The 15941-nt window shown below is 37.0% G+C and overlaps 1 protein-coding gene across 2 annotated transcripts in view; it reads right to left on the minus strand.

Annotated features, from left to right (window-relative positions):
• Positions 1-2117: 2117 nt before the first annotated feature.
• Positions 2118-15941, minus strand: part of LOC110440462 (F-box only protein 8-like) — a 23478-nt gene continuing 9654 nt past the window's right edge. Inside the window, exons 3-6 of one of the 2 annotated variants that reach the window (XM_021483576.1) lie at positions 15218-15341; positions 14803-14921; positions 14214-14398; positions 2118-2623 (exon numbers count right to left, since the gene is read on the minus strand). In XM_021483576.1, the coding sequence (XP_021339251.1) occupies positions 2520-2623; positions 14214-14398; positions 14803-14921; positions 15218-15341 (532 nt within the window). In that variant the 3' untranslated portion in view covers positions 2118-2519. Of the gene's footprint in view, positions 2624-11739; positions 13061-14213; positions 14399-14802; positions 14922-15217; positions 15342-15941 lie in introns of those variants that run through there. The other variant, XM_021483568.1, reaches the window with a different exon arrangement.

Consider the following 15941-nt stretch of genomic DNA (forward strand, 5'->3'; position numbering starts at 1 on the left):
TGGGAGTTATAGGCCCAGTGGTGGGAGGGGGAGAGACGTGGGAGTTATAGGCCCAGTGGTGGGAGGGGGAGAGACGTGGGAGCTATAGGCCCAGTGGTGGGAGGGGGAGAGACGTGGGAGCTATAGGCCCAGTGGTGGGAGGGGGAGAGACGAGGGATCTGTACTGGTACATTCTTGTAATCAAAAGCCTCTATTATGCAATAGAACATAACACAACTGAAGCTCGAGTGGAAAGGGGTCTAAAGAGACAACAAAAATAAAATTATGATTGCAAATGATAAGTACAATGTTCTGTACAAAATGTGCATAATTCTTAAACAGCAGTAATTAAGAAAAAAATAATTATACATGTGTTTATCCTTAATGTATAAATGAGTACAAAACTGGGTACAACTGATATACAGAGTATCAAATTACCACCAACCATAAAAAAACTTGATACACAACTCCCTTAATCAATTATATTTCCCTTTGTATCAATTCATAAAGAGTGTTAAATGCCTAAGCGTTTCCCAATGAGTGGTGGTTAGTTCGTCAATTTTAACTTGAATGAATTTTATTTTCCAGTTGTATAAGGACAAGTTTTAAACAATTCTTTGAAATATGTGAATTTTTCGAACCAGGAAAATGATTGCCATGACATCACAATGGAGAATGCCAGTGCAAAGCCTAAAAAAGTAAAACCTCAAACACTCACAACAATCTTAACACTTTATTAACAAGTCGAGAATTCTTTATCCAGGTTTTTTGTCTCAAATATTCATTTTCCAATCCGTACCTTTCTTGTACTGGTGCTTTGTACTATACATATAGGATCTTGAATGAGTTTCATTTCATAGGAGATTTATGAAACGAGTTTTAAGAATTTTTAGGTCACCTGAGACAAAGTCTCAAGTGACCTATTGCGATCGCCTTTTGTCCGGCGGCGTCCGTCGTCCCTCATGCATCCGTAAACAATTTACATTTTCGACTCTTTCTCCAAAACCCTGAACCCTTTCATGGCCAAAGGTCAACTAAAATTGTGAATTATATGGTCCCCAGCCCCCAGGAGCTTGAGGGGCGGGGCCAAAAAGGGTCAAATTGACTAAAATTTCAAAAATCTTCTTCTCAAGGTCCAGATATGGTAGAATCAAATACTCTTCATAAGGTCTTAAGGGGCTTTACTAAAATTGTGAATTTCTTGACCCTTGGGTGTCACGTTTCCCCCTGGGGAGGGGGTAAACTTTACTATAGTTTATATAGGGAAATCACATTTTGGACCAACATTTGTTTTAATTTGCCATTGGAAGTAATTCAATTTGGGTTAGCATTATCAGTATTGGATAGCAGTTTGATTGTATGCACCTATCAGCCCTGACTAACCCCCAGGGGCTGATGGGTGGGGCAAAAAGGGTGGAATTGACCGAAATTTCAAAATCTTCTTCTCAAGACCAGATATTGTAGAATCAAATACTCTTCATAGATGGAAAGATTTTTAGGTGCTCTACCAAAATTGTGAATTTTATGACCCTAGGGAATAATACTTCTGTTCATGTTAAAAACAACAAGAGGCCCATGGGCCTTAACGGTCACCTGATATATTTATACAGAGAGTTGATTTTTGTTTTTAACATGGACAGAAATATTATTCAAAGTGACAAAAAACAATAAAACCACCTTATTAAATATCTAGCATGCAGATTTAAGACTGAAAAGTATTTGAAACTAGCACCTCTGATTCTAAACAAGGAAAATGAAGAAATTTTGTTTTAGCACACAGACTCTATTGGGCCCCACCCTACAGCCTTTGGGGGTAGGGATGGCTCAACATTTACAAAGTATCAAACTGTCAACTTAGGGTTATAATTCCAATCAAGTTACCAACATGTAATATTCAAAGTATCATTTGCCATTATAAACCATAACAAATTTTATGTAAAAAGCCGCCATTTTGACTTCTGAGCTCAAGTCTGTGACTTGTCCTAGGCGTGACGTCACATTTGAAATAATTGAAACTTACAACCAATCACAGGGCTGATAGGTCATATTACATGGTTTAATACGCAAAAAAAAAATATGACATGGGTATATTCACTGGATAACACAGTACATTACGTGATTAATAACAATAAACCTTGAAAATATTGAAATTATAATTTGATATGTTAAAAAAATGTTTTTGCGAACCACATATCTTTATATATATACTCAGCAAAAAATAGAAAGGTTAACAATAACAGGGGCCTCTATACACTATCGAGTAGGACATGATTCATTGGGATGTATGCTGTTGGAGTATTCAATGTTTAAATCATTTGTGATGATTCAGCGATACTTTAGGACGTTGATGTCAGGTGGGGGGTCACATTTTGATGTTTTTGCGCTAAGTAGTGTGACCACCATCAGCCTTGATGACTGCATATATCTCAACGACACCACATTTAGCTTGTGTAACATCAGATGATGTGAGGGGGATGTTGTCCCACTCCTTAACCAAAGCCTGGGTGAGCTCCTTCCTCCCAAAATGTCCCAAACGTGCTCTATTGGATACAACATGGTATTGTTGCAGGAAGGTCCTGGTCACACGACTTGTTGGGATGTTGCATGCATTGTTTTGCTGGAAAATGGCTGCCGATCCCTGACCCTGAAGGACAACCAAAGGTCTTTAAATTTCATCTCAATATCGCACCGCATTTACACTGCCATGAACCACCACCAACCTGGTACCATTATAGCCCAAGAGCATGACACTTTGGGCAACACAGCCATTAACCACCACCAACCTGGTACCATTATAGCCCAAGAGCATGAAACTTTGGGCAACACAGCTATTCGCAAAGCGTCCATCAGTGTCGCCAAACATACTGCCTTCTATCATCGTGAATCAAACAAAATCGCGACTCACCCAAAAACAAAACATTATTCCATTGCCGTAATAAGCATCTGTGGTGTGCTCTAGCCCAATAAGGCAATTGGTACTATGACGTTGCGTTAACTTGCATTCATGCAGTGCATTTTTAAACGGTTTTGTATCGTTTGGCCACTTCCACAGTGACCAAGCAATGTTCATGCCAACACAGCTGCAGGAACAAACTGATTGCAAGATGCTGAAGTCATATCCAGGGGTCTTCTCAAGAGTAGGTAACTCATGGTCTTCTGCTTCTTGGGTGGTCGGACATTGACACAGTCGCATTAAAACCTTGAAGTAACTGTTTTTTTTAGGCTACACCTAAAATGTCTTGCAAATTCACCTTGTGTCACCCCTACCTGAAGCATGCAAACTGTGACATTGCCTAAATGTATAACTTGACAAAATAATCTTCACCTGGAAAGTGCTTTGAGGATGCGAATACTTTGCTGAAGACTATTCAGTTGTGGTATACAAGAGAAAAGTGAACAAATCTGTTTCGAGGTATGGCAAATTTCACACATGACTTATTTGATTTAAAACACTGCTGAACGATAGATACTCCTACCTAACTCACTAGCCACAAAAAAAGTCATTGTACAATCAACAATATTCTAGTGTTTTGCAAGGTAGCATGTTAACCTTTCTTTTTTTGCTGAGTATATATAACATAAACCCAAGTATGATGCATGTAGTGTAGCACCACCTAGACTTTATATACAACAACCAGAGGGCCTGTCACTCACCTGGATATTTAATCTTAGCAAAGCTTAGTCATTAGTAGTAATATTTCAAATATTTTTCTGTTCCGTCTCCCAGGACCAAGGGAGCAACAACCTTCAATTCCCATATAGAGCACTAGATTTTCTAAATTGGTAATTTTGCATGAAATCCAATCAATTAGTCAAGAAGATAAGGCCTTAGATTATCCAGGAGTGGGGCTAGATCCTGGGCCATCCGTGATAGCAGAAGTCTATTTGTTTCTTCATTCCTACAAATCATTTGAAACTTCCATTATACAATATGGATTCCCTTTGGCCCTAAGAGTCTTTGGATCAAAATTGAGATATTTCTTGAAAGAGTCAGAATTTTAAGATTAACATTTACTTCCACTTATCAGAATATCTTTCCAATCTTTGATCGACCAAAAAAATAACAACACTTTGTCAGGACCATGAGTTGATCATTCCTACCAAGTTTCAGTTAAATCGGCCCAGAAGAACTTGACTTAAAGTTTGAAATAGTTTTTTCAAAATGGCGGCCGTGGCAGCCATATTGGATTTCTGATCGACCCAAAAAATAACACCACTTGGTCAGGGAGTTGTCAGTAACATTCCAATGCAGTATCAATGAAATCCCTTTGACAGTATTTCAGCTTAAGTTCAAAATGTACAATGTTATGGACGACGGACCAAGACGGACCAAGACGGATAGCAATAGGTCACTTGAGCTAAAACTCAGGTGACCAAAAAATTGGGATTCATGCCTCGACCCCAGGGGCCAGGGCGGGTCCCAAAAGGGAAAAGTAACCAATATTTCAAAAATCTTCTTCTCCAGACTCAGTCCTATACTGCAGTCATTTTCTCTGCATGGATGGAAAGATCATCAGGGGCTTTATTTAAATTGGAAATTTCAGGACCCCCAAGCTATCCGTTCTCCCTTTAGGAGGGGGTAAGGTTTACTATAGTTTATATAGGGAAACAACACTTTTGGGTATATTTTGACAATTTTCTGTTGGAAATTATTCTTACTTGGTGAGAATTATCCTTGAAGGAAGATGGTTTTAAATTGTAAAATTGGGATTTCTACCCAAACCCTAGGGGCCAGGGTGGGGCCCAAAGGGAAATTTAACTAATTTTTCAAAAATCTTCTCCAGACTCAGTCCTATACTGCAGTAATTTTCTCTGCATGGATGGAAAGATCATCAGGGGCTTTATTTAAATTGTAAATTTCAGGCCCCCCCGAGCTATCCGTTCTCCCTTTGGGAGGGGGTAAAGTTTACTTATAGTTTATATAGGGAAACAACACTTTTGGGTATATTTTGACAATTTTCTGTTGGAAATTATTTTTACTTGGTCAGAATCATTTTTGATGGATGACGGTATCACATTGTAAACTTGGAATTCCTGCCCCATCCCCAGGGGTTAGAGCGGGGCCCCAAAGGGAACATTTACAAATATTTTAAAATTCTTATCCTTTAATGACACATGACAAGTACTGTATTTCACTTAGTTTACATGCTGATTTCCACATCACATCTAAACAATAAAATAAAGCTACCAGTGCCTATGATACATTGTATAACTCAGGTGACCGCTAAGGCCCTTGGGCCTCTTGTTGGTATATTTTGTCAATTTTTAGCTGGAAATTATTAATACTTGGTTAGAATGATTATGATGCCAGAAGGCAATTAGATGGTATGAGAAAATCAGATGCTGCCCCATCCCCAGGGGCTGGAGGGGTAGGGCCCGAATGGGGTAAATGGTTAAAAGTTCAAAAAGCTTCTTCATCAGACTCAGATGTGTTACAAACAAATACTCTCCATGGATAGAAAGGTCCTTAGGTGCATTATCGATTTGAAAAAATAAGAACCGTCTTTGCCCTAGAGGCTGGAGGGGTGGGGCCAAAAAGGGGAAAATGGGTGATATTTAAAACCCTCTGCACTCAGATGGTAGAAGATTCAAATTTTTGTATTTTTGGATGGAAATGCCCTTGGGTGTATTGTATAAACTGTTAGTTATATTACCCTTTGGTCATCTGTTTTCCTTGGTTTGTATAGGTAAATAACACTTCTGACTATATCTTGTCCATTTTCAGCAAGAGATAATTAAAACTTGGTTGGAATAGTTATAATGAAATTGAAATCAAATAGTATCAGAAACTAAGATCCTGTCCTATCCCAGGGGTTGTCCAGAGAGAAAAATTGGCTAAATAACAATAGATATTATATTTTTCAATAGCAAAATAATGTATTTGAATAGTTTTAGAGTTCTTATCCTATGGTGACATGACGAGTATTGTATTTCACTTTGTTTACATGTTGATTTCCACATCATATCTCGACAAATAAACTGAGCTACCAGTACCTATGATAGAACTCAGGTGACTGCTAAGGCCCTTGGGCCTCTTATTATGGTAGGTATTTTTTTCGTCGTTTAGTTTTTTCTCATATTGTCCAGGCTACATTGTAGGTTCAAATGTTTTTTCAAATGAACACCTCAATTAACTTTAAAAAATCCAGATCTACAACCAAGGGAGACAATCAAAATTAACATCAATGCATGCTTGTTTGTTTTTTTCAAATTTATTAATTGTATGAATGTATCAATTTAGTATCGGGAGAAAATCTCACTTAAACTATGCACAATATATAATAAATCTGAGGAAATAATTTACATGCAAATTTTGTGTTTAAGTAATTTCTACAATGACTTTTTCAAAACGAGGAAAGATAACTTTATTGTCATTGGATAAAAAAAATAACCTGTACAAGAAGTAATATCTCAAAACAGCACATTTCTTTTACATCAGATTAACAATCCATAGAGATTTTGAAGGAGCATGGTCTGTTTAGGTTATATGCTACCTTTACTCTGTAGTACATAATTTTCTCCTGAACATAATTTTTTGTGTGCCTTTCTATTATGTCAGCATCTTATTATCAAATCACTATTCATGACAGATACATCCAAAACAAGATACAAGCAGTACAGTACAAGACTTTTTAAGCAGAATTCTTCTGGAAGGGAAGATTCATGTCACAGTCAAGTAGCATATATCCTTAAGTAATTATATATTAACAGCCACTACAATCAATATTGGAAAGAAGAAAACACATAGTTTAATAGATTTAACTGATGAATGCTTATGTCAAAAAGGAATGTGAAGTACACAATGGAAACGTAACAAAAAACCCAGATGGCCGGAATTGCTGGCCTAAGTAATGGAAACTGCTGGCCTAAGTAATAGAAACTGCTGGCCTAAATAATAGAAACTGCTGGCCTAAATAATAGAAACTGCTGGCCTAAGTAATAGAAACTGCTGGCCTAAGTAATAAAAAACTGACATATTACAAGACATCAGTGACAATCTTGGATTTCCTATTGATCCAAAGAATCACAATAACAGCACCTGGAGCAATGGTACTAATGCTGGTGTAACTGAACCCTGTGGAACATTGAAAAAAGGCAAATTCGTGGAATTTATATCCCCCACTTGGACATATTGTAGGTTAACATTAACGAGGTAAGGTTTAAACATGTGAATATCGTGCTGTTGAGACATAATGTATAGCTTGAAACTTGAAGAGAAAAAAAAGCCCTATACCTCATTGATTATCCTTAAATATGCACAAATCATATCGGTTGGCAAAATTAGCATGAGTCGGATGTGCATACTGAATTTGGTCGAAACATCTGAACAATATCTACAGCAATTATAACACAAACACCAAAGAGTGCCCGAGTTGGGTGGAAAGACAGAGGAACACAAACATTGTTATCAAGTTTGAAGGAATTTGGCTAATATTTGCTGGAGTTATAAAGCGGAAACTGCAGGTAATGACGTTTTTCGTTAATCAAGGGGCCATATCTTGGCCAAGCCCTTAATGCATTTAAAGCTGTTACTAAGTTTGATGACAATCAGATAATATTTGCGAGAGTAAATGAACAGACACGGAAGATAATGACGCTTTTCCTTATTCAAGGGGCCATAACTCTGCCAAATAAAGTCCAATGAAAGTGGTCATCAAATTTGGCCTAGCCCTTAAGGCATTTAACCCTGTGACCAACTTTGAAGAAAATCGGTTAACATTTGTTGTAGTTATTGCACGGAAACGAAACGCAGCAGATAATGAGGTTTTTCGTTATTCAAGGGGCCATAACTCCACCAAATGGGGTCCGCTGAAAGTGGCCATCGAACTAGGCCTACCCCTAAGGCATTTAATCCTGAGACCAAGTTTGGAGAGAATCGGTTAATATTTGTTGCAGTTATTGCACGGAAACGAAACGCAGCAGATAATGACGTTTTTCGCTATTCAAGGGGCCATAACTCCGCCAAATGGGGTCCGCTGAAAGTGGTCATCGAACTTGGCCAAGCCCTTAAGGCATTTAACCCTGTGAACAAGTTGAAGAAATTTGGTTAACATTTGTTGTAGTTATTGCACGGAAACGAAGAGTGACAGACAGACAGTCAGTCAGACGGACAAACCCAAGTTAATATCCCCTGTTTCGGTGAAAGCGGGGGATAATTATCAAAAGTTAAAACCAACCAATCTCAAGCCACCTATGTTTTATTTTGAATTTACTTAAGAATAATGAAAGAGCTTTTTTTTTCGAAACTGGCCAGTGAAGTTGAAAAGATATTGAAAATATGACGGCAAGTCGCCTAAGTGGCCATTCTATATTTCAACAATCTCTGAAAATATCAACACATGGTCATGACCTTTTGATAATCATTAGCACCAATTTCAGTCAAAACTGGCCCAATAGACCTTATAATTTGGTCAAAATTTATTCATCAGCTTCAATCTCCACCAATCTTCTCAGGAAATCCCACCCTTCATTTCTACCTTCACTCCACTTGGTCACGTGAATTTTCCTTCCATCTGAAGATCTAATATATCAAACTTTATTTAAGGACTAGTGGCGAAAAGCAACCCCCATTTCCCCTGTCGTGTACTTTCTCTCTCAACCAAGATCACAATAACATTGAATCCTTTTTTCTCAGGGAAGATTCATATAAAAATAAAAATAAAATCCCTTCCCACATAACTTAGGGGTTTTCATTTAAAGAAATGTCGTTAACACAAGGAAGGATGCTGCGCAATGGCATAATATGAACTAAAAATACAATGCAATATTCATAGTTAAAATACACAATAACAAAATGACAAAGTAATTAAATGGAACAGCACTTAAATAAATGTTCTAAGCCAATAAATATCATTTTCATGTACAAGTATAGGTATATGTACATGATGCGTTTATATCAATCAGATATGACTCATAAATCTGCCTATTGCTACACATTTACAAATAGGTCAGGCTAACAATTTTTATGTATTTGTGTTAACAATCACAAAATCTCTTTACGTGCTTTATTGTTTAAATTTTGCAGGTTAAAATTCCTGCAGGGTTAAAATTTTGAGCAATATTGTTAAAGTCAATAGTCCTAGCTAGTTCCAAACCAAAAGGAAATCAAATTCACTGGTTTTATAATTATATTGTGCATTTTTCAGGTTATCAATATAGCAATTATAACACCTTTGTGAAATATAAGAGCTATAGAACGGTATAAGGGCAATGTGAATGAAATGTACTGTTTCTAACATGTGTGTGCATTTTATCTCGTAATATCTTTAATTCGTCTAAAATTAAATGGAATAATTATATTATTAAAGACTGGATGGGTTGGAGGGGAGTTGGGAGGAGGGTCAATCCTTAATAAGGGAGTAAATGGGATCCATTTATTTGGAATATATGTGTTACAGTGTAAGAGAGCTTTTGATGTATTTGGAGAGAATGTTCGTACATAGAATCCTAACAGTTGCTTCAGCCATCTAGCTACACTGAACCAAGCTTACTTGATATGGGTCACAGTACAGGTCTCCATCAGATTTCACAGATTATCGGTATCTTTCTACCTTGTTCATTCATTTTCATTTCACTAAAAATCTCCAAGATAAAATCTGTTAGATGGGTTGGGGCTTATTTTCAAGCATGGACCTTTTATTATCACAAGTAAAATATTGTACATCTAAATTTATCTATATAGGGCATAGAAGTAACTCCAACAGTGTGGACAAGTTTAGGTTGTCAAATTTTCGGAGCGATCCGCTCCTTTTTCAAGACACAGTGAAACAGAACAGTTACATGTACATCATATTACAAGAAGATAGAATTGATATACTATAATTGAAAATATAGCTATTATATAAAACCAATAGTCACCTCGGCTAAAGACAGCCGAAGGCAGCAATTAAGCCGAGACCATCGCAGACAAGGAACGCTGATGTAGAGGACCTATTCTTGCGCAAGATGCACTATTATATAAAGTGAGTCAACGAGAGATATCAAAAACGTGGAACATGTGCATGTGGAAATGCCCGGAAAATGTGAAAAATCTCCAATTTGCTACGGAATGTCTCATTAGTCGCCTCTCAATACTGCGATGGATCTAACAGTCACAGCAGGGGGTCCATACTTAGTCGCCTCTTTTGGTTTGCAGGAATAATGCATGTGCCTCTTTTGGTTTGCAGGAATTCTGCAAGTAATTATCAAATAAGTGAGTGCAGGAGGAATAAGTAGATGAAATGGCTAAGATACTGTATAAATCTGCAAAATTAATCTGATAACGGCTGTTGGTCACACACACTGACATGAAGCAGCAGGCAGGCGAGTTAGCAGACCAACTGTGCAGTAATGCATCATTAGGTCAAATGCCCCCTGGAAGGGAAACGAGTGGATGGCAACCGCCTATCGTTCGTTCATACCTCGAGGGTAGCGGGTTTGTAGATTGGTGATCCAAAACCGTTCTCTTGTACTTCGTCCTGTTTCATCCCATGTAGGGCAATGATCTATGGCAACAACCTGCATGTCTTTCCAACTATGGCTAGGCATATTAAAATGCCTTGCCACAGGGAAGTCTGGTTTGTTCTGCTTGATATATATAATGTATACTTATATATATTGTATATATATATGTTTAAGGTAGATGCAAATTGTACTTCATACACACCAAAACATATATAATAGCTGCCATCTCATATTGTTTTCTGATCATGCACAATATTTGCTCTTAAACCCCTCAAAATTCATCCTCGAAATTCCAGGAATACACTCGCTTACATTCTCAGCACCCCTCGAATATGATTCGACAAAATCAAAGACATGCAACTTTTTGCTTCTATTGGTATCCGACACAAAGGGACCTTTAATTTGGTACAGAATTGTTAATTATGTTACAGAACCTTTGCTTTTGTTACAGTTCCTTTTATTTTGTTACAGAACCTTCAATTTTGTTACAGAACCTTTATTTTGTTACAGAATCGTTAATTTTGTTACAGAACCTTTGCTTTTGTTACAGAACAGTAAGTTATGTTACAGAACCTTTGATTTTGTTACAGAACAGTTAATTTTGTTACAGAACCTTTGATTTTGTTACAGAACAGTTAATTGTGTTACAGAACCTTCAATTTTGTTACAGAACAGTTAATTGTGTTACAGAACCTTTAATTTTGTTACAGAACCTTCAATTTTGTAACAGAACCTTCAATTTTGTTACAGAACCTTTGATTTTGTAACAGAACTTTCAATTTTGTTACAGAACCTTTAATTTTCTGTCACCCCACAGGGTATGCTTTCTCCCACCCTTCACAGTTGTGTCTCCTGTTTTAGCCAGGAAAGATCAGCTTGTCACCCCCTTGGGGGAGATAGCCTCATGCTGATTAGCACATGTTCAATTGTGACGTCATTGAAATGTGATTTCTCTGTCACCCTAGGGTACAATTTCTTTTTCACTCCCTAGGGTATGATTTCTCTGTCACTCCCTAGGGTATGATTCTCTGTCCTAGGGTATGATTTCTCTGTCCTAGGGTATGATTTCTCTGTCCTAGGGTATGATTTCTCTGTCACTCCCTATGGTATGATTTCTCTGTCCTAGGGTATGATTTCTCTGTCACTCCCTAGAGTATGATTCTCTGTCCTAGGGTATGATTTCTCTGTCCTAGGGTATGATTTCTCTGTCACTCCCTAGGGTATGATTTCTCTGTCAATCCCTAGAGTATGATTTCTCTGTCCTAGGGTATGATTTCTCTGTCACTCCCTAGGGTATGTTTTCTCTGTCACTCCATAGGGTATGTTTTCTCTGTCACTCCCTAGGGTATGTTTTCTCTGTCATCCCTAGGGTATGATTTCTCTGTCACCCCACAGGGTATGATTTCTTATTCTAGTGGACTTAACAAATATGATAGGAACACATTTAGCTGAATCATCAAAGCTCCAATGTAAATACAGAACAAAAATATGTGTTTACCACCTCTTGCACCAATTTTGCCTAAACAATCACAGAATTACCAAATAACATGTAATCAACTGTTTGATATCATTTCCAATATTGACAATTGTGTGGAGAAGCAATTCATTGGAAACGACAATAGATGCAGATAAACAGTTTTACCTGGTGTACTATTGTAACAAATGGATGGATATAAGTTTTGATTCGGATGGCTGGTTGTTAAATATTGAAAAATACGCTTCTTATATATACAAATAACATTAATATAAAATACATCAGAATGTTACAAAGGTATCAGGACTCCCTTGTACAAAGTCACCTACACATAGGTAGTCATAAACATTCTCATTGATGACATGGAATAATTTTCAGAAAAAAACATTTTTCAAATTATTTTTTTAGTAGTGTTTCATCAGTATAATAGAAGTGAAAGCTTCTCTGCAGTGTAAATATAAACCGTCTGATAAACCAGTGATACTAGTGTGATACAAATATGTCCAATCAAACATCCCAAACAATTTGATTGGTTACTGATGATATCCAGATGTTTTGATAAAAAAAACCCAGAAGAATGAATTGTTTTTTCAATGCAATATCATATAAATGTTCACGAGTAGGTCAGAACTTTCTCAGTTTCTTTGTGCTTTGTGAAGATATAAAAAAATATCTTGTAATACTTAAGTACATGTATATGGTAACAAGTTCTCTCCAGACAGTTCCAAACAGAAGGTACTACACTACACTAAAAAAAATCAGTATATTTATAGAAAAAAGTTATTCCCAATTCTTTTAAAATTATTTCTTGTATGCTTCTTCAGGTGCTATTTGAATTTGCAGTCCTGAAGAGACTTGAAAGTCTGATTTTATCAATTTTTTTTGAAAATAACCCCATGTCAAGTTAACAATACTGATTTGTACAACTTAGCCCTGACATTAAAACTCTATAGCACAAAGGTTGATGTTATCTGTCTTCAACAGCGACATGACCAATCAGGTATATGTTGTCATAGAGATGGCCCGCAAGGTCATCGCTTACACCCTCAGTGGCTCTCCGAGTGTTCTTGATAAACTCTCGCTTGGACATTTTGTTTTTAACGTGAGGACTGGCGAGATCGACCGATAACATGATGAGAGAGAAACATAACACAAACACTGCATCTGTAAATAGGGGAAAAATAACATTATCAAAAACTTAAACAGTCATCATCAGTCTATTAAACATCTTACTATTTACTATTAACTCGTCCTTCTCACAGTTGTACTTTCAAAAACTGACTCAATTATCAGCATTTTAAAATTTGAAAATGAGCAAAACTGTCAAATGTTTAAATGTGTGTATGCAAATATTTTTGGCAGATTTGAATTTCATAACTGACTCTTCTAATGAATACAAGAGGCCCAGAGGGCCTGCATTGCTCACCTAGATCTTTATGACAAGTAATGGTATATATATAAATGGCTATGGGTCTCAAACATTTCAAAGTACAATTGTAAAATCTCATCATCTGAGTATACTTCCAACCAAATATGGTTGATATCTATCTCTTAGTTCCAGAGAAGAAGTAGCTTCAAGCTATATAGCCAAATTACCCCTATTTGGCCCCACCCCTCAGCCACTTGGGGGTCAGCCCCACTATTTGTACAATTTGAATCCTCAACAGAGAAAGCTTCCAACCAAATATGGTTGATATCTATCACTTTGTTCCAGAGAGGAACTTGTTTAAAGCATTTTGGGTCCCATCCCTCTGTCCCCATAGCCCCATGCCCCCCATGGTTGAGAGAAGGTCAAGGTAATGTTCACTTGCAAACTTTGTCAATTCCATCCAAGAAAGCTACCAGCTAAATATTAAGTTTTATAACTTTCAGTTCTTTAGAAGAAGTTGTTAGAAGCGTTTGACACATTTGACCTGTGACCTTGAAAGTTGGTCAAGGGAATTTTCACCAACTTAGTCTGGCTTTTACCAACAAAGCTTTCAGCCAAATATCATAACTCTAGGCCTCTCCATTCTTCAGAAGAAGTCGTTTAAAGGAACAGCTTACGGACGGAGGACAGACGCCGGGCCATGACATAAGCTCACTAGTCCTTCTGGCAGGTGAGCTAAGTGTAACACCCTGCAGAATTAGAATTGGGAATTTGCTTTTGTGTCCTCTTTTTTGGAACACAAAAACAACTAATGTAAATCTGCTGCACCTGTTGCATTGTTTGGAATCTTTCTCTACTTTTATCTACCTATTATTTTGTGGTGCCTTGCTTTGCAATACCTCACTTTTGGCATTTGTAATAATAACTTCTATAATTTGAAGAGTGTACCTTTAGAAAGACCCAGCTGAGGATTACAATTACAGAACCGCTCGGAGAACTTCTCAATAATTTCAGTGAGGTAATCTCCCCTCTGATCAGGTGCTGACACTTCACCGAAAAAGTTTCTGAGAGCGTTGGGTAAAAACTGGTTTTCAAAATTCTGGAGTTGCACCATCTTTGATAAAGCATCTCTCCTGTAAATGAAATGTACAAGAATATTTGCAGCATAAAATATTTTCTTGACATTTGAATTTAGGGTTGGGAGGGGGTTAATAAAGACTTTTTATATCAGGTAATATCTGACTTAAAATGAGACTTTTGTATTATAGACAAGCAAGTGAAACTCATACAAATTCAAAATATTCTTAATCTGCAATGGTTGTTAAAGGATTGTTGAAAGTGGGAATCATGTACAACTGAAATGAACTTTAGGAATTACAAAATGCACCACTAATCACTTAAATATTACAGAAAAATGTTGAATTAAACATTTCATTCCAGTGAGGTTGGCCACACCAAAGAGATAAACGCTTCCTTCCCCTTCACACCTCAAACAAGAGAAATGACATACGGTGGCCGCTTATTCTTTTGTACAAACCTTTGATCCAAATACTCTGTCTTTTTCGCTGGTCTAATCCTCTTTGTGTGATGAAGGAATCTTGCTATCTCTATAGGGTTGTCGTTCAGCAGACCGTGACGGAACAGATACCTCGCACCCTACAGTATCACAATCAATATCACATGTAAACTAAGGTGACTATCACTATTATTATCAAAATAAGTTTACAAATGTTCAAGACCAACATATAAATAAGACGAGAAATAACCGGCAACATTTATGCTGATTTCAAAATTTGTTTGCACATTTATCCGGGAATAGAATTGCCTACAGGGTAATAAAGTTTGTATGTATCTCTTAATGGAAAGGACTGTGGAAAATAAAAGCAAGAATAGTTTAATATTGAAATTATCATCTTTGTATGTTGATTTTAACAGTAAAGTATATATCTCACCTCAAAAGGGTTAAAGTTGAAGGTGAGACTGGCCTCATCTAGGAGGAGATAGAGACGCTTGTAAGTGAGTCCGGCTGGCTTCTTTCTGTAGGCACTGGTATATCCCCACGAGTCTCGGCACAATCTGGGCAGTTACAATGGTGACAATCTACAGTATAACCGGTCTAAACAGGATATCAGTGGCACAGAAACGTTTATACACGTTCCACTGTACACACAGCAAGTCATTATTGATATGTTTTTAAGTGAATATGAATGGAAATTAACCATTCATGTAAGAACAGAAATTAGAGTAAATTTGAATGTTTATTATCTACAATAATTTATAATTAAACTCAACAGAAAACGTATAAACATTCCAAAAATCGCTTTTACAGTGCAATACATAGCTTAACGAGGAAGAGAGGGACTGCTGTGAACTGTTCGAAATGTGTCCAGTTAAACAAGAGGCCCAAGGGCCTTAGCGGTCACCTGAGTTATATCATAGATACTGGTAGCTTTATTTTATTGTTTAGATGTGATGTGGAAATCAGCATGTAAACTAAGTGAAATACAATACTTGTCATGTCATCAATGGATAAGAATTTGAAAATATTGGTAAATGTTCCCTTTGGGGCCCCGCCCTAGCCCCTGGGGATGGGGCAGGAATCCTAATTTTACAAAGTAAAACTCTCATTTACCCAAGATGATTCTGACTAAGTTTGAGCAATTTTCTGCTGAAAAT

Source organism: Mizuhopecten yessoensis, unplaced genomic scaffold (assembly GCF_002113885.1).
Source record: "Mizuhopecten yessoensis strain PY_sf001 unplaced genomic scaffold, ASM211388v2 scaffold1765, whole genome shotgun sequence".
Lineage (NCBI taxonomy): Eukaryota > Metazoa > Mollusca > Bivalvia > Pectinida > Pectinidae > Mizuhopecten > Mizuhopecten yessoensis.